A 23,060-nucleotide genomic window follows, 5' to 3' on the forward strand; every position below is an offset into this window, starting at 1 on the left:
ACGTGCGACTGTGTGAGCATGCGTTGAATGTCCACAAACGGCGACCTGCGCATTTTGCTAGATACATTCTTCACGAAAAATAACAACACGTTGGAAACTTGCTCGAACATCGAGGTCTACAGAGAAGGTAAGACTGGGAACCGCGCTGAAAGTGGTATCGGGATACATTTTTGTTTGACAGCTAACGATGTGTTCAATTTTTTTAAATAAGTGTATTATTAGCTAAACACGTGTTGACTGGCAAGCTAAATAAGTGGCTAACTAGCAAGCAACGTAACTAGCTAGCTGTAACTTATGGACAACCCCCAAAATGTTGCTGACGTTGTTCACTGAAATATATATTTTTTTTTTCCAAAGCCAGTGATGTCGTGTTTCCGTGGAGATCCCAACTTTTGTCCTGAGTGTGGGAACGTACTACCTCTACCTGGGCTGCAGGACTCAGTCACCTGTCCACGCTGTGCTTTTAGCTTACCTGTCCGCGGTGAGGATGGGTTGTTTGTTGTCAAATAATATTGTAGCCTACTAACAGACAGAATCCTAATCTAAAGTGGGAAACAACTAGCCTAAGTGCCAGTCTGTTTGTGCTTTCATGCCAATTGCTTGTCACATCATCATTCCAAACATGTTTGGCTTGACAATTTTACATTTACATTTACGTCATTTAGCAGACGCTCTTATCCAGAGCGACTTACAGTTAGTGCATACATTATTGAATTTTTTCATACTGGCCCCCCGTGGGAATCGAACCCACAACCCTGGCGTTGCAAACACCATGCTCTACCAACTGAGCCCTGCCGGCCATTCCCTCCCCTACCCCTCCCGGTTGCGGCCGGCTACGACAGAGCCTGGATTCGAACCAGGATCTCTAGTGGCACAGCTAGCACTGCGATGCAGTGTCTTAGACCACTGCGCCACTCGGGAGATATGACGAGCAATGCAGTTGGCAAGAGCGCAAACAGATCTGGGACCACAATATTGTATTTCATCCGGACAGTTTCCTTTTATCAATTTGATATTTTCACAAGTATATGACCCATGATGTAACTATGTTTTTGTGTCATCTTTTTCAGAATTTTCAGGTCAAGAGATCAGGTCTTCAGTCGTCTTTAATCCTCTAGAAGTGTCCTCTGTTGCTGTGGAGGAGGAGGACTCAGAACTCAAGGGGGCTGTGGTAGGAATTTATTGCAATGATGTTCCTATTCATAAATGATCAATGGTCCCATTTTAATAATAATAATAATAATAATATGCCATTTAGCAGACGCTTTTATCCAAAGCGACTAACAGTCATGCGTGCATACATTTTTGTGTATGGGTGGTCCCGGGGATCGAACCCACTACCTTGGCGTTACAAGCGCCGTGCTCTACCAGCTGAGCTACAGAGGACCATTTTAATTTTTAAATGAAACATACTTTTATCAATACTCAAGAAACTCCATTTAGGCTATGTTCTGTCTGTAACCTCTATAGAAATCTACAGCATAACCGTGTAATAATAATACTATTATTTATCAATGTATGTTCTCTCTCTATAACCTCCTCAAACTCTTGCATTCTAGATTGACAGGCGCTGCTCTCGCTGCAATAAAGAGGGGATGGTTTATCACACCAGACAAATGAGATCTGCAGATGAAGGACAGACAGTCTTCTTCACCTGTATACACTGCAGGTAATGTAGAACCTATTACATCTCACTCAAACACCAATTCACCAAGGGCATTCTGAACAGTTCTCACCACCAGATTCATCAATCTATTCCATTTTAATAATAATATGCCATTTAGCAGACGCTTTTATCCAAAGCGACTTAGTCTTTTTTACATTTACATTTTTAGTCATTTAGCAGACGCTCTTATCCAGAGCGACTTACAGGAGCAATTAGGGTTAAGTGCCTTGCTCAAGGGCACATCGACAGATCTTTCACCTAGTCGGCTCGGGGATTAGAACCAGCAACCTTTCGGTTACTGGCACAACGCTCTTAACCACTAAGCTACCTGCCGCCCCAGTCATGTGTGCATATATTTTTACGTATGGGGTGGTCCCGGGGATCGAACCCACAACCCTGGCGTTACAAGCGCCGTGCTCTTCCTGCTGAGCTACAGAGGACCACATTATGTTGTTCTGCCCCACAGTGTGACAAGCACTTACCCCACAAACTGTATATCAGGGTTCTTCAATTCCGGTCCTGGAGGGCCGAAACAGTTCTGTTTTTTATTTCTACCTGGTAGTTAATTGCACTCACCTGGTGTCCCAGGTCTGAATTAGCCCCTGATTAGAAGGAGAGGATGAAAAACAGAGGTGTTTCGGCCCTCCAGGACCGGAATTGAAGAACCCTGCTGTATATAGTCCACATGTTTACTTATGACTGGATAAGTTACTTATTGTGATTTAATTTATGCATACAGATATCAGGAGAAAGAGGATTCCTGAGAAGAGATCGAGATGTTTCCCCATTTCCCCTGGACCTCCATCAGTATTCTTCTCAAATCAAATCAATTTTTATTGGTCACATACACGTGTTTAGCAGATGTTATTGCGGGTGTGGCGAAATGCTTGTGCTTCTAGCTCCGACAGTGCAGTAATATCTAACAAGTAATAGCTAACAATTTCACATCATATACCTAATACACACAAATCTAAGTAAGGAATGAATTAAGAATATATACATATATGGACGAGCAACGTCAGAGTGGCATGGACTAAGATACAGTATATACATATAAGATGAGTAATGAAAGATATGTAAACATTATTAAAGTGACTAAGATACCGGGGAATAGTATAGAATACAGTATATACATATGAGATGAGTAATGCAAGATATGTAAACATTATTAAAGTGACTAAGATACAGTAGAATAGTATAGAATACAGTATATACATATGAGATGAGTAATGCAAGATATGTAAACATGATTAAAGTGGCTAGTGTTCCATTTCTTAAAGTGGCCAGTGATTTCTAGTCTATGTCTATAGGCAGCAGCCTCTAATGTGCTAGTGATGGCTGTTTAACAGTCTGATGGCCTTGAGATAGAAGCTGTTTTTCATTCTCGGCCCCAGCTTTGACGCACCTGTACTTTTGTCTGTAAACAAGAATGTGTTTGATCAATGTAATGCAAACTTGAGATCTTATTGGAGAAAGCACAATTGGTATGCTATTCCTTGCCCTTCATTACTTGTAATGAGGCTTAGGATAGTTGCTCCGGGGTGCTAAGAATTTCAATCGCTTGCCTTTGCTGCATCAGTTTGATTGCAGCCGCAGTATTTTGAATGAGGTTTGAATATTGATGTTTGTCTGCAGAGATTTTCAAGTGTGATTTGTGTAATTAAAATAAACTCAGCAAAAAAAGAAACGTTCCTTTTTCAGGACCCTGTCTTTCAAAGATAATTTGTAAAAATCAGAATAACTTCACAAATATTCATTGTAAAGGGTTTAAATACTGTTTCCCATGCTTGTTCAATGAACCATAAACAATTAATGAACATGCACCTGTGTAACGGTCGTTAAGACACTAACGGCTTACAGACGGTAGGCAATTAAGGTCACAGTTATGATAACTTAGGACACTAAAGAGGCCTTTCTACTGACTCTGAAAAACACAAAAAAAAGATGCCCAGGGTCCCTGCTCATCTGCATGAACTTGAACGTGACTTAGGCTTGCTGCAAGGAGAGGACTGCAGATGTGGCCAGGGCAATAAATTATAATGTCCGTACTGTGAGATGCCTAAGACAGCGCTACAGGGAGACAGGACCGACAGCTGATCGTCCTCGCAGTGGCACAGGATCGGTACATCCGAACATCACACTTGTGGGACAGGTACAGGATGGCAACAACTGCCCGAGTTACACCAGGAACGCACAATCCCTCCATCAGTGCTCAGACTGTCCTCAATAGGCTGTGAGAGGCTGGACTGAGGGCTTGTAGGCCTGTTGTAAGGCAGGTCCTCACCAGACATCACCAGCAACAACGTTGCCTATGGGCACAAACCCACAGTCGCTGGACCAGACAGGACTGGCAAAAAGTGCTCTTCACTGACGAGTCGTGGATTTGTCTCACCAGGGGTGATGGTCAGATTTGCGTTTATCGTCAAAGGAATGAGCGTTACACCGAGGCGTATACTCTGGAGCGGGATCGATTTGCAGGTGGAGGGTCCGTCATGGTCTGGGGCGGTGTGTCACAGCATCATCGGACTGAGCTTGTTGTCATTGCAGGCAATCTCAACGCTGTGCGTTACAGGGAAGACATCCTCCTCCCTCATGTGGTACCCTTCCTGCAGGCTCATCCTGACATGACCCTCCAGCATGACAATGCCACCAGCCATACTGCTCGTTCTGTGCGTGATTTCCTGCAAGACAGGAATGTCAGCGTTCTGCCATGGCCAGCGAAGAGCCCGGATCTCAATCCCATTGAGCACGTCAGGGACCTGTTGGATCGGAGGGTGAGGGCTAGGGCTAGGGTCATTCCCCCCAGAAATGTCCGGGAACTTACAGGTGCCTTGGTGGAAGAGTGGGGTAACATCTCACAGCAAGAACTGGCAAATCTGGTGCAGTCCATGAGGAGGAGATGCACTGCAGTACTTAATGCAGCTGGCGGCCACACCAGATACTGACTGTTACTTTTGATTTTGACCCCCCCTTTGTTCAGGGACACATTATTCAATTTATGTTAGTCACGTGTCTGTGGAATTTGTTCAGTTTATGTCTCAGTTGTTGAATCTTATGTTCATACAAATATTTACACATGTTAAATTTGCTGAAAATAAACACCAGTTGACAGTGAGAGGAAGTTTCTTTTTTTGCTGAGTTTATTTGTCTTTAGAACATGTTTGCTTTTCTCCTTTCTACCATTTACATTTTAGTCATTTAGCAGATGCTCTTATCCAGAGCGACTTACAGTTAGTGAGTGCATACATTATTTTATTTTTCATACTGGCCCCCCGTGGGAATTGAACCCACAACACTGGCGTTGCAAACTCCATGCTCTACCAACTGAGCTACACCCCTGCCGGCCATTCCCTCCCCTACCCTGGACGACGCTGGGCCAATTGTGCGCCGCCCCATGGGTCTCCCGGTCGCGGCCGGCTATGACAGAGCCTGGATTCGAACCAGGATCTCTAGTGGCACAGCTAGCACTGCGATCTTTTGTCAACACTATCAGGTAATGACAGTGAATTTGCCTTAATAACATACTTAATGGTTACAAATGTGTAAATTAACAATGTATTATTTTGGTCATCTTTATTTATTAAAGTAAACACCACATTTACATTTCACTGTTGTGTTGAGTGCGGCAAAAGCAGTTGCTCCAATCAGAAGGCTCCCCCTTGTGGCGGTCTAAATCACGTGACCATCCGGCATGGCGTCAACTGTCTTTGTAAACTTGCTGAGGAAAGAAGATGCCGAATTTATAGATTTCTAGGAATTATTTAGGCCATTTCTGATAACCCTCAGGTAAAACATTCTCATCAATAAAAAATGGCGATGTAAATGCTTGTTTGAACCACAAGCACCCGTGTTAACACACTTTCTATATATAGTGTTCTTACTTTCTTGTGTTCTTATTTTTATTTCTCGTGTGTTTTTGTTCTATCATATGTTATTTTTAGTTTTACATTGTTATTGATTACTGCATTGTTGTGTTTAGAGTTTACAGGAAAGGCATTTCATTGTACATTGTGCATGTGACATTAACACTTGAAACTCTCCAGACTCTAGTCTAAAATGGGTTGATTTCCTTCTCTTTCTTCGGGGACCATGATCAGTGTGTCTCTGTGCTGTCTGGTCTCAGACTAGGGCACAGCCAGCAGCTACAGGGAGGCTTGCAGGGAAACGTTCTGAACCCCGTATTCAAAGACAACCCGAGGATAGCATTGCTAGGAGGATAAGTCAACTCTTTCTTTTGTAGGGTACTTAGTATCTACAGTACCACATGGGGGCTTAATATGCCAGCAGTAGAATTACCAAAGCTTAAACTTGCTAGTGAAAACATATATTTTTTATGGCTCGTGTTCAAATATACTCATGCTCTTCTCCTCCTCCCTCTCCTCTTTTCAGGGGTAAGTAGCGGGCAGACCAGGGTGACAGTCTGGGTCCTGACAGACATACCCGTGACGTGGAGAGTCTGGATAAGTATGCCTTGGAGCGCTGGGAGGTTATACTCCACTTCATGGTGGGCTGTCCCAGTGCTGCAATCAGCCAAGATCTGTCCCAGCTCCTCATTCAGGCTGGCCTCATGAGAACGTAGGTACCACCCCACTGAGGGACCGCTATGAACTCAGTGTTATACTAACACACACTCTTAATTTCTTGCCATTCATATTTTACTATTACTAGTTTACCTGTATTCGGGATAATTTGTGAATGACATTTCTCTGTTTCAAAGTGTTTTCACAATGAAAGTCTACCAAATATTCTTTTGAATTTCTATGTTCCTCTCTAAATCCCTCTTTCTCTTATCTCCATCCTCATGGATCCTACATCTCTTGCCCACCTCCAGTGAGGCTGGAGATGCCCCCTGTATCACCTCTGCTGGTTTCCGGTTCCTGCTCCTGGACTCTGCCTCTCAGCTCTGGTACTTCACATTTTAGCAGACGCTCTTATCCAGAGCAATTTACAGTTAGTGAATACATATCTTTTTATACTGGCCCCCCGTGGGAATCGAACCCACAACCCTGGCGTTGCAAACGCCATGCTCTATCAACTGAGCTACATCCCTGCCGGCCATTCCCTCCCCTACCCTGGACGACGCTGGGCCAATTGTGCGCCGCCCATGAGTCTCCCGGTCGCGGCCGGCTGCGACAGAGCCTGGATTCGAACCAGGATCTCTAGTGGCACAGTTAGCACTGCGATGCAGTGCCTTAGACCACTGCGCCACTCAGGAGTTCTTCACCCTACAGTACCTCAACAAGCCGTTAATAGCCGGCTTTTGTCAACATTTTTTTGGGGAAAAGCCAATAAATACAATTGGTGCCAGCCAATTGTCCGGGAGAAGAAGAAAGAATCCCATTGTGAAATAATGCTTTTTATCCTCTTCATTGATGGAAATACCAGTCAGATGGAAATACATTTGACTGGTCATGCTTATCGGTCTATAGGTTAATTTGCATAATTTAGTGTCATTAAATTGGCGCATATGTACAGTATATTCGATGTGTGTCTTATTTATCACACGCATACTGCATACAGAGACAGAGCCTTTGAGTAGAAAATCTGTCAGACAGGCAAGAGCTGCTGCTGCAGCATTTTATGGTGCTTTCATGACAACTGGGAAGTCTGAAAAATACGAGGTCAAATCATGACGTCAGTGATCGTCAGGTCGGAAAGTTGGAGCTCTAGAAAGAGTTCCGAGTTGGAATTCCGATTTGGATGACCGTTCAAAACGATTTTTCCCAGGCGGAGCTCGTTTTTTTCCCCCAGTTACCAGTTGTCTTGAACACACTGAAGTCGGAAGTCGGAGATTTCCGAGTTGCCAGTCGTTTTGAATGCGGCATCAAACGGCAACGGAAGGCAGGTTTTATCAGCGCGTCCCACACCACTTTGCAATGAACTGGAGGCAGTGTGCATTTTGAAAACATATACTTAATTGTTTGTAACCTGAACGTTTTAATACATATTATGAGGCATGTCTTGCCTTGCTTCAAAGTAGCCTATTAGATCGCCTCTCTATCTACATTTCTAACTGATATTTTCATTTCCGTCACATGAAACCGCTCGCATGTGACAACGGTTTTTTCCCGCTAACTGCATTATGGAACGAACATTTGCGCATACCCTACTGCCTTGTGCGCATTGCTGTGCTTATAATGTGAATAAATAATAGTTTATCAACATTTTAAGCTCAAAATTCTGATTTGTTATTTTCAGACTCATTGCTTTTAAATGTAAAAAAAAAAAAAAGTAGCCTAAGACAACTGGTTGTAGGAATTTGGGATCTATCGTCCCACAACTGTCCCAGAGTCTGTTTGGAATAGGCTATTTCTTTCTTGACAAGCTGGCCGATAGAATAGGTAGCCTAAAGGTTTCTACTATAGTAGATTGACATAGGCTAGTGATTTTGCTGTTCGTTACTCATCTTGTTGGCTGAGGAAAAGTAAATGTGGACAGTTATTCTAACATCTTCAAAGTGCGCATCAGAATTCGGTAAAATGGACCGCACATCGTTGCATGTTCTGTTAATATGAATTACCATAATCTAAATGTGATTTCTGTCATTCTGAGCACCATGGGTGGACGCCCTAATCAGGTTACGCAGCCAATGCATATTGATCCGATACATTTCTCAAATGTCTGGTAAATTAAAATGTTGCCCATCAAATGCTCAGCGCGACCCACACACACACACACACAGTCACACACACATAATGCTTCCCTTATGTAATGTGCTTGCCCTTCCTAGTATATTCTCTCTCTCTCTTCCTTCAGACTCGAGGGATGGACCTGGTGGAAATCCTGTCCTTCTTATTACAGCTGTGTTTCTCCACACTTGGCAGGGTGAGTGTTTCAGCACTGACATATCGGCGGATTTACTTGCATTCATGTAGAACATTCAACTTTTACCATTGATTGATTGATTGATGTTGTGTTGTTATACAAAGAGAAACGTCTCATAATCATTGTATGGATTAGTTGACTACTGAATATTCTGCTCACAGTCTAACTAACCACTAACTATATGTCACTGCTGTACCACAGGACTACTCAGTGGAGGGTATGAGTGAGTCTCTGCTCACCTTCCTACAGCACCTGAGAGAGTTTGGCCTCGTCTTCCAGAGGAATGTGAGATATGGTGGAGGAGCCAGATTAGATATGGTGGAGGAGCCAGATTAGATATGGTGGAGGAGCCAGATTAGATATGGTGGAGGGGCCAGATTAGATATGGTGGAGGAGCCAGATTAGATATGGTGGAGGAGCCAGATTAGAAATGGTGGAGGAGCCAGATTAGATATGGTGGAGGAGCCAGATTAGAAATGGTGGAGGGGCCAGATTAGATATGGTGGAGGGGCCAGATTAGATATGGTGGAGGAGCCAGATTAGATATGGTGGAGGAGCCAGATTAGATATGGTGGAGGAGACAGATTAGATATGGTGGAGGGGCCAGATTAGATATGGTGGAGGAGCCAGATTAGATATGGTGGAGGAGCCAGATTAGATATGGTGGAGGAGCCAGATTAGACCTAAAAAAAAAAGCAGAGTTTAGATTGAATAACAGACTGTCCCTGTCCTTTTTACCCCTGGTCCTGTACCCCATACCCTCTCTCTGGTGTCCTCAGAGGAAGTCTAGAAGGTAATACCCCACTAGACTGGCCATCACCCTGTCTGCTGGCGTCTCCGCCAACTCTTCCTCCACCGCTATGGGCGCTGCCCCAGGGACTGGAGATTCAGGTTTCATCATAGTGGAAACCAACTATCACCTCTATCCCTATACAATTATGAACCAACTATCACCTCTATCCCTATACAAGTATGAACCAACTATCAACTCTATCCCTATACAAGTATGAACCAACTATCACCTCTATCCCTATACAAGTATGAACCAACTATCACCTCTATCCCTATACAAGTATGAACCAACTATCACCTCTATCCCTATACAAGTATGAACCAACTATCACCTCTATCCCTATACAAGTATGAACCAAATATCACCTCTATCCCTATACAAGTATGAACCAACTATCACCTCTATCCCTATACAAGTATGAACCAACTATCACCTCTATCCCTATACAATTATAAACCAACTATCACCTCTATCCCTATACAAGTATGAACCAACTATCACCTCTATCCCTATACAATTATGAACCAACTATCACCTCTATCCCTATACAAGTATGAACCAACTATCACCTCTATCCCTATACAATTATGAACCAACTATCACCTCTATCCCTATACAATTATGAACCAACTATCACCTCTATCCCTATACAAGTATGAACCAACTATCAACTCTATCCCTATACAAGTATGAACCAACTATCACCTCTATCCCTATACAGTTATGAACCAACTATCACCTCTATCCCTATACAAGTATGAACCAACTATCACCTCTATCCCTATACAAGTATGAACCAACTATCACCTCTATCCCTATACAAGTATGAACCAACTATCACCTCTATCCCTATACAAGTATGAACCAATTATCACCTCTATCCCTATACAATTATGAACCAACTATCACCTCTATCCCTATACAAGTATGAACAAACTACACCACATGACCAAAGTATGTGGACACCTGCTCGTCGAACATCTCATTCCAAAATCATGGGCATTAATATGGAGTTGGTCCCCCCTTTGCTGCTATAACAGCCACCACTCTTCTGGGAAGGCTTTCCACTAGATGTTGGAACATTGCTGCGGGGACTTGCTTCCATTCAGCCACAAGAGCATTAGTGAGGTCGGGCACTGATGTTGGGCGATTAGGCCCGCAGTCGACGTTCCAAGTCATCCCAAAAGTGTTCGATGGGGTTGAGGTCAGGGCTCTGTACAAGTGTTTAGAAACATCTACTATTCTTATTTACAATAAAAGTGACTCCAAAATGACACAATACATAATTTACCATTCATTTCTATTGGGCACAAAAATAATCTGAAACACAACCAAAACAAACAGCAAATGCATCCAACAAGTTTGTAGAGTCCCAAGCTTGATGTAATCATTGCGTGTTATGAATATGGGACCAAATACTTAACTTTTGACTACTTTAATACACACTTTTAACTACTTTAATGAATTTGTCCCAATTCTTTTGGTCCCCTAAAATGGGGGGACTATGTACAAAAAAGTCCTGTAATTTCTAAATGGTTCACCCGATAGATATGGATGAAAATACCCTCAAATTAAAGCTGACAGTCTGCACTTTAACCTCATTGCCTCATTGTATCATTTCAAATCCAAAGTGCTGGATTACAGAGCCAAAACAAGTAAAAAAAATTCACTGTCCCAATACTTTCGGAGCTCATTGTACATACAGCAAATAGATACAGTAATTAATGTTGTTAATAGCATTCATAACGGTAGCATAATGTTGACTTATTCATGTAATTATTGATCTAATATCTGTCGCCTTCTTTTTCCCAGACTCTGAGCTGCAGATTACTGTTACTTACTTTCCCTACCTTCCCTAGTATTTGCTTTAGTTGTAGTATTTTCTGATTTGGCTCATGTTCATTTCCAGGTGATAAGTTATTCATCTGTCTGATTCTCCTCCCCAGACTGAGCTGCCGATAGCTTTGGAGTTTGGTTTTAATGGATTTCTCTCTTCACTTTATTTGTGTTTTAGTTTTCTCTGTTATACGGTCATATATAATATAATATAATATAATACATGGTCGTTCTGTGTGGGAAAGTATTAATGTTTTTGTCTCTCTATTCATTATATGTGTGTTTTAGTTGATTGTTACACTGTACATGAAATGCTGGTCTGTGGCTTCTGATCTTGTGTGGGAAATGATCATGTTTTTCTGTTTTTGTGCTTTTCAGATTCTCCACTTTCTAAGGACCAGAGGGCATCCTGTCATGCTCAAACAGGTACCTCCAAATATCAATCTGCTCCCTCGTTCATTCTTCTTTTCTCCCCCCCCCCCTCTCTCTCTCTCTCTCTCTCTCTCTCTCTCTCTCTCTCTCTCTGTCTCTTCCCCCCTTCCACCTATCTCTCTCCCCCTCTCTCTCTCCTTCTCTTCCCCCCTTCCACCTCTCTCTCTCCCCCTCTCTCTCTCCGTCTCTTCCCCCCTTCCACCTCTCTCTCTCCCCCTCTCTCTCTCATCTCTTCCCCCTTCCACCTCTCTCTCCCCCTCTCACCCTCTCTCTCTCCGTCTCCTCCCCCCTTCCACCTCTCTCTCCCCCTCTCTCTCTCTCCGTCTCTTCCCCCCTTCCACCTCTCTCTCTCTTCCCCCCTTCCACCTCTTTCTCTCCCCCTCTCTCTCTCCTTCTCTTCCCCCCTTCCACCTCTCTCTCTCCCCCTCTCTCTCTCCTTCTCTTCCCCCCTTCCACCTCTCTCTCTCTCCCCCTCTCTCTCTCCTTCTCTTCCCCCCTTCCACCTCTCCCTCTCTCCCTCTCTCTCTCTGTCTCTCCCCCCCCTCCACCTCTCCCCCCCCCCCCCACCCCCCTCTCCCGCCCTCTCTTTCTATTTTTACTTGTCTCTTCCTCCTCTCTGTCCTCAGCCTTCTTTACCATGCTGTGTTGATTACAATACTAGCTGACTGACCTGTCTGGGCCTACTCCCACACTGGAGGCTCATCACTCATATTTCATCCTTTACATTACCTCGCTAGACTAATGTCGTGTTCCAAATGGCACCCTATTACGTATATACTTCCCTACGTTTGACCAGAGCCCTATGGTCCCTGGTCAAACGTAGTGCACTACATAGGGAACAATGTGCCATTTGGGACAAAGCTTAACTTCTACCTATTGTCTCCGTGTCTCTCAGAACCCAGTGCTCCCCCCCCCACCCCCCCCCCCACCACCACAGGCCAGATCAGACTATGGGAGCTGGAGAGAGATCGACTATAGTTCTCTGAGGGTGAGGCCCTCTGTGTGTGCACGTGCTCGTTTTAATACAAGCTTTCATGAGCAGGTTTCTCTGTTTTTTTTATTGTGATGAATTATGTCCGTCCCCACCTAATGGTTGGTGAGATCACGCTCTCTCACCTAGGGGCAACCAGTGGCTCTCTGGTAATAACCATATGACACATGCCATTAATAGGAATTCAGAATCAGTTGCTGGGGAAAAAACAGGCTTCAGTAAGACTTCAGTGCTTTGAAATGAAACCAGTATGTATCAAGTGTGTTAGAGTAGGAGTGCTGATCTAGGATGAGGTCCCCCCCTGTCCATATGGAGTGCTGATCTGGGATCAGGTCTCCCCCTGTCCATATGGAGTGCTGATCTGGGATCAGGTCTCCCCCTGTCCATATGGAGTGCTGATCTGGGATCAGGTCCCCCTCTATCCATATGGAGTGCTGATCTAGGATGAGGTCCCCCCCTGTCCATATGGAGTGCTGATCTGGGATCAGGTCCCCCTCTATCCATATGGAGTGCTGATCTGGGATCAGGTCCCCCCCTGTCCATATGGAGTGCTGATCTGGGATCAGGTCTCCCCCTGTCCATATGGAGTGCTGATCTGGGATCAGGTCCCCCTCTATCCATATGGAGTGCTGATCTGGGATCAGGTCCCCTCTGTCCATATGGAGTGCTGATCTGGGATCAGGTCCCCCCCTGTCCATATGGAGTGCTGATCTGGGATCAGGTCCCCTCTATCCATATGGAGTGCTGATCTGGGATCAGGTCCCCCTCTGTCCATATGGAGTGCTGATCTGGGATCAGGTCCCCCCCTGTCCATATGGAGTGCTGATCTGGGATCAGGTCCCCTCTATCCATATGGAGTGCTGATCTGGGATGAGGTCCCCTCTATCCATGTTAATACTATTCATTGTGATCTAAAAAGGCTAAACTGATCCTAGATCAGCACTCCCAGGTTTTTTTTTTCTGCGTAGAAAAGTATTGGGCGGGGCCTCCTTAGTATTGGGCGGGGCCTCCTTAGTATTGGGCGGACCTCCTTAGTATTGGGCGGACCTCCTTAGTATTGGGCGGGCCTCCTTAGTATTGGGCGGGCCTCCTTAGTATTGGGCGGGCCTCCTTAGTATTGGGCGGACCTCCTTAGTATTGGGCGGGCCTCCTTAGTATTGGGCGGACCTCCTTAGTATTGGGCGGACCTCCTTAGTATTGGGCGGGCCTCCTTAGTATTGGGCGGACCTCCTTAGTATTGGGCGGACCTCCTTAGTATTGGGCGGGCCTCCTTAGTATTGGGCGGACCTCCTTAGTATTGGGCGGGCCTCCTTAGTATTGGGCGGGCCTCCTTAGTGTTGGGCGGGCCTCCTTAGTATTGGGCGGGCCTCCTTAGTATTGGGCGGGCCTCCTTAGTGTTTTTTCAGGCTACCCAGGGTGTTTTCTTAAGCCGCCGTCCAAACTGTAAATTATTTATTTGTGAAAATAATTTTGGGGATGGTAAAAATGTTTTCATTGTAAACTTAAACAACTAAAACTAGATATAAAGTATGTAGAAAAGATAATGGAGCTACAGCGCCTTCGGAAAGATAATGGAGCTACAGTGCCTTCGGAAAGTTCTCAGACCCTTTGACTTTTTCCACATTTTGTTATGTTACAGCCTTACTCTAAAATAGATACAAAAAAATAAAAATAAATAACACAATACCCCATAATGACAAAGTGAAAACAGGTTTTTAGAAATGTTTGCAAATGTATTAAAAATAAAAAAACAGAAATACCTTATTTACATAACTTTTCAGATCCTTTGCTATGAGACTCGAAATTGAGCTCAGATGCATCCTGTTTCCATTGATCATCCTTGAGATGTTTCTACAACTTGATTGGAGTCCACCTGTGGTAAAGGCAATTGATTGGACATGATTTGGAAAGGCACACACCTGTCTATATAAGGTCCCACAGTTGACAGGGCATGTCAGAGCAAAAACCAAGCCATGAGGTCGAAGGAATTGTCCGTAGAGCTCCGAGACAGGATTGCGTCGAGGCACAGATCCCAACAACATAGTGGCCTCCATCATTCTTAAATGGAAGAAGTTTGGAACCTCCAAGACTCTTCCTAGAGCTGGCCGCCCGGCCAAACTGAGCAATCGGGGGAGAAGGGCCTTGGTCAGGGAGGTGACCAAGAACCCGATGGTCACTCTGACAGAGCTCTAGAGTTCCTCTGTGGAGATGGGAGAACCTTCCAGAAGGACAACCATCTCTGCAGCACTCCACCAATCAGGCCTTTATGGTAGAGTGACGGAAGCCACTCCTCAGTAAAAGGCACATGACAGCCAGCTTGGAGTTCGCCAAAAGGCACCTAAAGACTCTCAGACCATGAGAAACAATATTCTCTGGTCTGATGAAACCAAGATTGAACTCTTTGGCTTGAATGCCAAGTGTCACGTCTGGAGGAAACCTGGCACCATCCCTACGGTGAAGCATGGTGGGGGCAGCATCATGCTGTGGGGATGTTTTTCAGCGGCAGGGACTGGGAGACTAGTCAGGATCGAGGAAAAGATGAACGGAGCAAAGTACAGAGAGATCCTCAGGACCTCAGACTGGGGCGAAGGTTCACCTTCCAACAGGACATCGACCCTAAGCACACAGCCAAGACAACGCAGGAGTGGCTTCGGGACAAGTCTCTGAATGTCCTTGAGCGGCCCAGCCAGAGCCCTGACTTGAACCCGATCGAACATCTCTGGAGAGACCTGAAAATAGCTGTGCAGCAACGCTCCCCATCCAACCTGACAGAGCTTGAGAGGATCTGCAGAGAAGAATGGGAGAAACTCCCCAAATACAGGTGTGCCAAGCTTGTAGCGTCATACCCAAGAAGACTAGATGCTGTAATCGCTGCCAAAGGTGCTCCAAGAAAGTACTAAGTAAAGGGTCTGAATATTTATGTACTTTTATTTTTATTTTTTATGTTGAATAAATTAGCAAACATTTCTAAACCTGTTTTTGCTTTGTCATTATGGAGTATTGTGTGTAGATTGATGAGGGGGAAAAAAACAATTTAATTAATTTTAGAATAAGGCTGTAACGTAACAAAATGTGGAAAAAGTCAAGGGGTCTGAATACTTTCCGAAGGCACTGTATATATATATTTTTAATAAGATAATCTTTGAGAACTAACAATCACTAGAAAGAAAAGAGAAACCCGCACACTGCTCTTGCTAGTCTAAAAATGTCAGTCGGTGCCATTTGCCACGGCCACCACCTAAGCACCATTTTGATCAAGAAAAAAATCCTGACTCCTGCTCTGAGGCACTTTCTAAATATGGCCCCAGGCCTGTATTTTCTCCTGCGTTGTCCAAGGGACATCTAGCTACTCCCTGAGGACTTACAAAGCTGATTGATTTTGGGATTCATTTTCTTCCCCCAGTAGGTTATGACTGACATAGGGTGGCCTGTCTCTGTAGGATAGCACTCTGTCAATACAGGTTGTGTGTTTTTGTGTGTGTGTGGTGAGTTGTAACCCCTGCTCTCAGACGTGCTGTAAACTGGAATAGAGTGATAAAGTATTGATGTCATCTGCCAGCTATCAGCATCTGTTTCATTCTCTGTCTCTCGCTCCTCTCTACCTCTTTCTGTCTAATCTACCTCTATCAATCTGTCCATCTCAGGAGTGCTGTATAACCAGTTCCTCTCCCAGGCTGACTCTGAGGTGTTAAGGGACAGAGCTCAGGTCAGATATCTTGTTTTATTCTCTCTCTCTCTCTCTCTCTCTCTGTCAATGTACTCACCAATGAACGCTATTGTAATGAAACAAGGGAGGAGCACGAGGTCCAAGGCGTAATTCCAACCTACGAAGTTGGGGGCTCCAGTGACGGGGACATTACCGCTGCTTTCTTGGGGGAGCAGTGATTTAACCGTGCACAAGAAAGAATACTCTTAAATTAGCCTGGCTACCGTCTTCTATCCAACCTCTGACGTTTTCAACGATTTAAAGTGTTGTAGTTCAACAATGTTAGAATTCCATTACCATTATTAGCCTAACATGTAGCAACTTGTCTGACCTTCCTGGTCAAAAGTAGTGCACTACATAGGGAATAGGGTGCTATTTGGGATGCAGGCTCGTGTCTTTTATCACTTTAACACCCACTCTCTCCGTCTGTATCTGTTCTCCAGAACCTGGGCTGTCTGGTGTGGCAGAACGTGGGTGAACTTGTTCACACAGAAGGGGCATAAGAGAGGAAAAGGAATAAAGAGATATATTTTTACATTAAATTATATTTTTCCCATAATGAGTTGGTTAGGACTGGCACCCAGGCTACAGTGACTGGTGTTGGGAAATACTAAATGGAGTAAGCTACTGCAAGTGCTTCGTCTCTGTTTTTTTGTTGTTGTTGTTGGTGATATTGTCCGTTGTCTCCTTTTGGGTTGATGGGCAAATAAAATGATTTGAAGAAATGTATGACAGCCTGCAATACCTGGAATTTTATGCATTACAGGCAAACTTTTCAGAAATGAGTTGTATGTATTTCATTGCAGAAGAAAGAGCCATGCATAGAAATGTGGGGATTTAACATGCAGGTCTGATATAAAATGCATTTAATGTTTTCACAATGTTTTTTTAATACTGTATAATTTGATTAAATCAAACATATCAAAACATTTCACAGATGATACATTTGACACATTTAGTGCTATCAACACAGGGCAGGGTGAGTGATACGGAAGAGATGGGGTGATACAATGCTTGGTTGACAGTCACATAAATGTTTGATGCCTTCAATCATATGTTTCTTGCTGATTTATCGGAAAAAGTCATGTCATGACAAGAAGGCAGAAGGACCGGTTTGTCTAAAGCAATTGTACTGGTTCAAGCTACAGCACAGATAATGTAATGGCGTAAATTCAAGCTACAGCACAGATAATGTAATGGCGTAAATTCAAGCTACAGCACAGATAATGAAATGGCGTAAATTCAAGCTACAGCACAGATAATGTAATGGCGTAAATTCAAGCTACAGCACAGATAATGTAATGGCGTAAATTCAAGCTACAGCACTGATAATGTAATGGCGTAAATGGAGCTATATCTTGAGCTTGCTAGCCATGTACCTGCAAGTTCAGCGCGCTAATAGCTAGCTAACCTTAGCCAGCCAATTAAAGCAATGGCTTGATTACAGCATTTAGCTAGCTAACAACAGAGACCTAGCTGCTAGTTCAGCTATGAATAGTTGCTCATTGCAAACGTGAATTTCCGACATGTGGTGCACGTATTTGAACATTTATACGACTTGCATAAATTGACGCTTCACCTCTCGTCGAGCGAACCCCCCAAACACAATCGGCCACAAATGGAACCAGGGAGCTCGTGTGAAAGTCCATCCGGCTCTGGGGGTCCCGAACCGGCGGACCTACGCGAAGAGACCCCCGGCGAAGAGGCTGAGGATGGGGACAACAGCATCCTGAGAGGAGGTAAGGCAGGTGGAGGGAACGAAAACACTCTGGACAACATGAAAACAGAATGTGAGGATGATGGTGTTACTGGGAAAAAGATTGAGGCTGCTGCTGATGAAGAAGGCAAATATGAAGAGGAATTGGACCCTAGAATTCAGGCAAGTTTATGTTTAAATGTTTATTGAAAGTGTCTGCAGTCTGTACAGTATCTGACTTCTTGTTTTTATTGCAAACCGACGCGTCATACTGCTTACATGTATTGTAGGCTGCTTGACAACTGCATCCTTATTCCACTGTCAATATAGCTAAATTAGCTATAAATAACCATAGGCAAACTACATGTCAGTATGGCAGACGCTTGCATCATTTACCCTGGTTATGCAACTTAAAGGCCACATCTCTCATTGCAAATGGCTTCCACAATTTCACAGGGATTCCGTTCATACTTATTGTGATGAAGGCCAGCGCCAATACTAAATCTATCTCTCTCTCTCTCAGGACGAGCTAGAGCACCTGAATCAGGCCAGTGATGAGATCAACAAGCTGGAACTGCAACTGGATGTGAGTGAGCTCTTTGTCACCTAGCCTCCTCACCCAGAGAATCAAATCTTAACACGTGTCCGGAGAGAATAGGCCTATTTGTCACAGAACAGACTGTTTGCATCAGCCACACGACCCAACACAGTGTCTCTAGGACTGACAGGCCTATACACTTGAGTATATAAAACGTTAAGAACACCTGCTCTTTCCATGACATAGACAGACCAGGTGAATCCAGGTGAAAGCTATGATCCCTTATTGATGTCATTTGTTAAATCCACTTCAATCAGTGTAGATGAAGGGAAGGAGACCGGTTAAATAAGGATGTTTTAAGCCTTGAGACAATTGAGACATGGATTGTGTATGTGTGCCATTCAGAGGGTGAATGGGCAAGACAAAATATTTAAGTGCCTTTTGAACGGGGTATGGTAGTAGGTGCCAGGCGCCACCACTCAAAGGACATCCAGCCAACTTGATACAACTGTGGGAAGCATAGGAGTCAACATGGGCCAGCATCCCTTTGGAACGCTTTCGACACCTTATAGAGTCCATGCCCCGATTGGGTTAGGGGGGGGGCAACTCAATATTAGGAATGTTAGGAAGGTATTCCTAATGTTTGGTATACTCAGTGTATGCTAGCTCTATACTTTATAAGCTGTCTTTCTTGGGTATTGACATAGATAGTGTCATGTGTCATGTAACTCAGGTCTCACTTAGCCACAAGGTCCTCCTCAACACACTGTTAATTCACTGCACACAGTAATGTAAAAGTTTACATTTTCATACGTTGTTATTGAGCAGAGGTCAGAGAGGCTGTGTGTGGGAGATGACTTACTTCCCTTGCCTCAAGGTCTATTGAGGATGTTATTGGAGTGATATAATTCTATGGTAGCCTATCAATTACAGTACTGGTGAATGTGTCTCTCTCTCCTTCAGGATGCTAGGTCCAGCTACAGGAGAATCCTCACTGACTCAGCCAGGAAGCTCAATGCTCAAGGCTCCCAGCTAGGCACCTGCATCGAGAAGGCCAGGCCCTACTACGAAGCCCGCAGGCTAGCCAAAGAGGTTGGTGTTTGTGTGGGGTTGTGTGTCGGACTGGGTGTGTGTTTGAGTGTGGGTGCTCATCGAAATGTTTTTAATATTATCTCTGGTGTGACAAAATAGCCATTTAGTCAGCCGGCCTCTGTCAACCTACAGTGCCTTTGGAAAATATTCAGACCCCTTCCCTTTTTCCACATTTTGTTACTTTACAGCCTTATTCTAAAATGGATTAAAATGACAATGTGAAAACAACATGTTTTTAGAAATGTATTGAAAATAAAATACAGAAATAATTCATTTACTTAAGTATTCACACAAGCTCTGTCAAATTGGTTGTTGATCATTGCTAGACAACCAGTTTCAGGTCTTGCCATAGATTTTCAAGTAGATTTAAGTCAAAACTGTAACTCAGCCACTCTTCTTGGTAAGCAACTCCAGTGTAGATTTGGCCTTGTGTTTTAGGTTATTGTCCTGCTGGAAGGTGAATTAATCTCCCAGTGTCTGGTGGAAAGCAGACTGAACCAGGTTTTCCTCTAGGATTTTGCCTGTGCTCCATTCCGTTGATTTTTATATCCTGAAAAACTCCCCAGTCCTTAACGATTACAAGCATACTCATAACATGATGCAGCCATCACTATGCTTGAAAATATGGAGCGTGGTACTCAGTAATGTGTTGCATTGGATTTACCCCAAACATAACACTTTGTATTCAGGACAAAAATGACATTTTTTGCATTATTACTTTAGTATCTTGATGCATGTTTTGGCATATTCTGTACATGCTTCTTTCTTTTCACTCTGTCATTAAGGTTAGTATTGTGGAGGAACTACAATGTTGTTGATCCATCCTCAGTTTTCTCATATCACAGCCATTTAACTCTGTAACTGTTTTAAAGTCACCGTTGGCCTCATGGTGAAATCCTTAAGCGGTTTCCTTCCTCTCTGGCAACTGAGTTAGAAAGGAAACCTCTATCTTTGTCGTGATTGGATGTATTGATACACCATCCAAAGTGTAATTAATAACTTCACCATGCTCAAAGGGATATTCAATGTCTGCTTTTTTTTTTTTTTACCATCTACCAATAGGTGCCCTTCATTGCGAGGCATTGGAAAACCTCCCTGGTCTTTGTGGTTGAATCTGTGTTTGAAGCTGGTGTAACTGAGTCAGGTTTGTAGGCCTCCTTGCTCGCACACGCTTTTTCAGTTCTGCCCACAAATGTTCTATAGGATTGAGGTCAGGGCTCTGTGATGGCCACTCCAATACCTTGACTTTGTTGTCCTTAAGCCATTTTGCCACAACTTTGGAAGTATGCTTGGGGTCATTGTCCATTTGGAAGACCCATTTGCGACCAAGCTTTAACTTCCTGACTGATATCTTGAGATGTTGCTTCAATATATCCACATCATTTTCCTTCCTCATGATGCTATCTATTTTGTGAAGTGCACCAGTCCCTCCTGCAGCAAAGCACCCCCACAGCATGATGCTGCCACAGCATGATGCTTCACGGTTGGGATGGTGTTCTTCGGCTTGCAAGTCCCCCCTTTTTCCTCCAAACATAACAATGCTCATTATGGACAAACAGTTATATTTTTGTTTCATTAGACCAGAGGACATTTCTCCAAAATGTACGATCTTTGTCCCCATGTGCAGTTGCAAACTGTAGTCTGGCTTTTTTATGGCGGTTTTGGAGCAGTGGCTTCTTCCTTGCTGAGCGGCCTTTCAGATTATGTTGATATAGGACTCGTTTTACTGTGGATATAGATACTTTTGTACCTGTTTCCTCCAGCATATCCACAAGGTCCTTTGCTGTTGTTCTGGGATTGATTTGCACTTTTCGCACCAAAGTACATTCATCTCTAGGAGACAGAACGCGTCTCCTTCCTGAGCGGTATGACAGCTGCGTGGTCTTATGGTGTTTATACTTGCGTACTATTGTTTGTACAGATGAACGTGGTACCTTCAGGTGTTTGGAAATTGCTCCTAAGGATGAACCAGACTTGTGGAGGTCTACCATTTTTTTCTGAGGTCTTGGTTGATTTCTTTTGATTTTCCCATGATGTCAAGCAAAGAGGCACTGAGTTTGAAGGTAGGCCTTGAAATGCATCCACATGTACACCTCCAATTGACTCAAATGATGTCAATTAGCCTATCAGAAGCTTCTAAAGCCATGACATCATTTTCTGGAATTTTCCAAGCTGTTTAAAGGCACAGTCAACTTAGTGTATGTAAACTTCTGACCCACTGGAATTGTGATACAGTGAATTATAGGTGAAATAATCTGTCTGTAAACAATTGTTGGAAAAATTACTTATGTCATGCACAAAGTAGATGTCCTAACCGACTTGCCAAAACTATAGATTGTTAACAAGAAATGTGTGGAGTGGTTGAAAAACGAGTTTTAATGACTCCAACCTAAGTGTATGTAAACTTCCGACTTCAACTGTAGGTGTTACCTACGTCGATGTCTATTCAGGAGACAAGACAACCAAGCACCTTTTGTGATTTTATTATTCTGTCCACAAATGTTGCTTGGTTCGCCTGCCACACGTCTGACTGCTATTGACCGAGACAGACAGTCAAGGGAATCGTGTCACAAAAATTATAACTGGTGCTCAAAAGTGAAGCCGTCATCAATCTTCGCCTGACGACCCTAAACTTTGGGCGACCTTGTGCGTCTATCCGGCCCCGCCCCCTCCTGCTGCCGCCGCCTCTCTCAGCTCTATCCTCCCCTGTGATTCTGAGTCACCTTGGCTTGCGTCCGAAATGACACACTATTCCCTTTTTATAGTGCACTACTTTTGACCAGGGCCCTATAGGGAATAGGGTTGCCATTTGGGACGCAGCCCTTGTCTCAAAGTGCTTCTCCCCTTCTCCCTAAACCAACATCGACAAATCTTCCCCCTTCTCTGGCTTTTGACATAATTCACCAACTGGCGTGAATACGATCAGGACCAGCTATTTTTCTGTTTCACTTCTCTGTGCTTTGTAGCCGTTGCTGTTGTCTTCTTGTTTATACTTGGTGATGGGGAGTCTTCCTGTTTCCTCATTGGCACCACCACCATCATTCTCCTGATTTTTAGAGGCTAATCATAACTTCCATTTAAATCAGATTTTCACTTAGTCATGGACTGACGTCAGTAAGTAAGGATTCACCCCTTAGTAATTTGTTCGTCGTATGATTGGTTGTAGGGATTAGTTATTGAACTATGATTGGTTGTGGTGTCTCTCTTACTAAACTACGATTAATTGTAGTGTCCTTTACTGAACTATGATTGGTTGTAGGCCCAGCAGGAGACGCAGAAGGCAGCGTTGCGGTACGAGAGAGCCGTCTCCATGCATACGGCTGCCAGAGAGATGGTGTACGTGGCAGAGCAGGGCCTCCTGGCGGACAGGAACACTCTGGACCCCACCTGGCAGGAGATGCTCAACCACGCCACCTCCAAGGTACACAGAGAGAGAGGAGGAAGAGGAGGAGGAGGGGGTTGGGGGTCCTCCAAAGCACAGGGAG

At 44.1% G+C, this 23,060-nt stretch overlaps 2 protein-coding genes and 1 pseudogene across 3 annotated transcripts; all 3 read left to right on the forward strand.

The window, feature by feature from the left end:
• The first annotated feature begins 18 nt into the window (after positions 1-18).
• LOC311123503 (DNA-directed RNA polymerase I subunit RPA12-like) lies at positions 19-3,354 on the forward strand. Its single transcript, XM_084197759.1, has 5 exons — positions 19-127; positions 358-481; positions 1,071-1,171; positions 1,560-1,669; positions 2,406-3,354. Exons 2-5 carry the CDS (start codon positions 364-366, stop codon positions 2,428-2,430), a joined length of 354 nt encoding a protein of 117 aa, XP_084053885.1. The 5' UTR covers positions 19-127; positions 358-363; the 3' UTR covers positions 2,431-3,354.
• A 2,388-nt stretch (positions 3,355-5,742) lies between these two features.
• On the forward strand, positions 5,743-16,752 carry LOC311123504 (general transcription factor IIH subunit 4-like; annotated as a pseudogene). Its single transcript has 10 exons — positions 5,743-5,890; positions 6,066-6,241; positions 6,498-6,586; positions 8,397-8,491; positions 8,693-8,776; positions 9,271-9,495; positions 11,499-11,546; positions 12,448-12,540; positions 16,188-16,249; positions 16,693-16,752. The product of its transcript is annotated as a general transcription factor IIH subunit 4-like (transcript).
• A 1,076-nt stretch (positions 16,753-17,828) lies between these two features.
• Positions 17,829-22,996, forward strand: LOC311123505 (SH3 domain-binding protein 5-like; the record flags this gene model as incomplete). Its single annotated transcript, XM_084197760.1, has 4 exons — positions 17,829-18,128; positions 18,469-18,531; positions 19,447-19,575; positions 22,835-22,996. Coding segments are annotated over exons 1-4 (615 nt in total), but the record flags the coding sequence as incomplete, so codon positions are not given.
• Positions 22,997-23,060: the final 64 nt, after the last annotated feature.

Source organism: Coregonus lavaretus, assembly GCF_964263955.1.
Source record: "Coregonus lavaretus genome assembly, contig: HAP1_SCAFFOLD_2554, whole genome shotgun sequence".
In the NCBI taxonomy this organism is placed as follows: Eukaryota; Metazoa; Chordata; class Actinopteri; order Salmoniformes; family Salmonidae; genus Coregonus; species Coregonus lavaretus.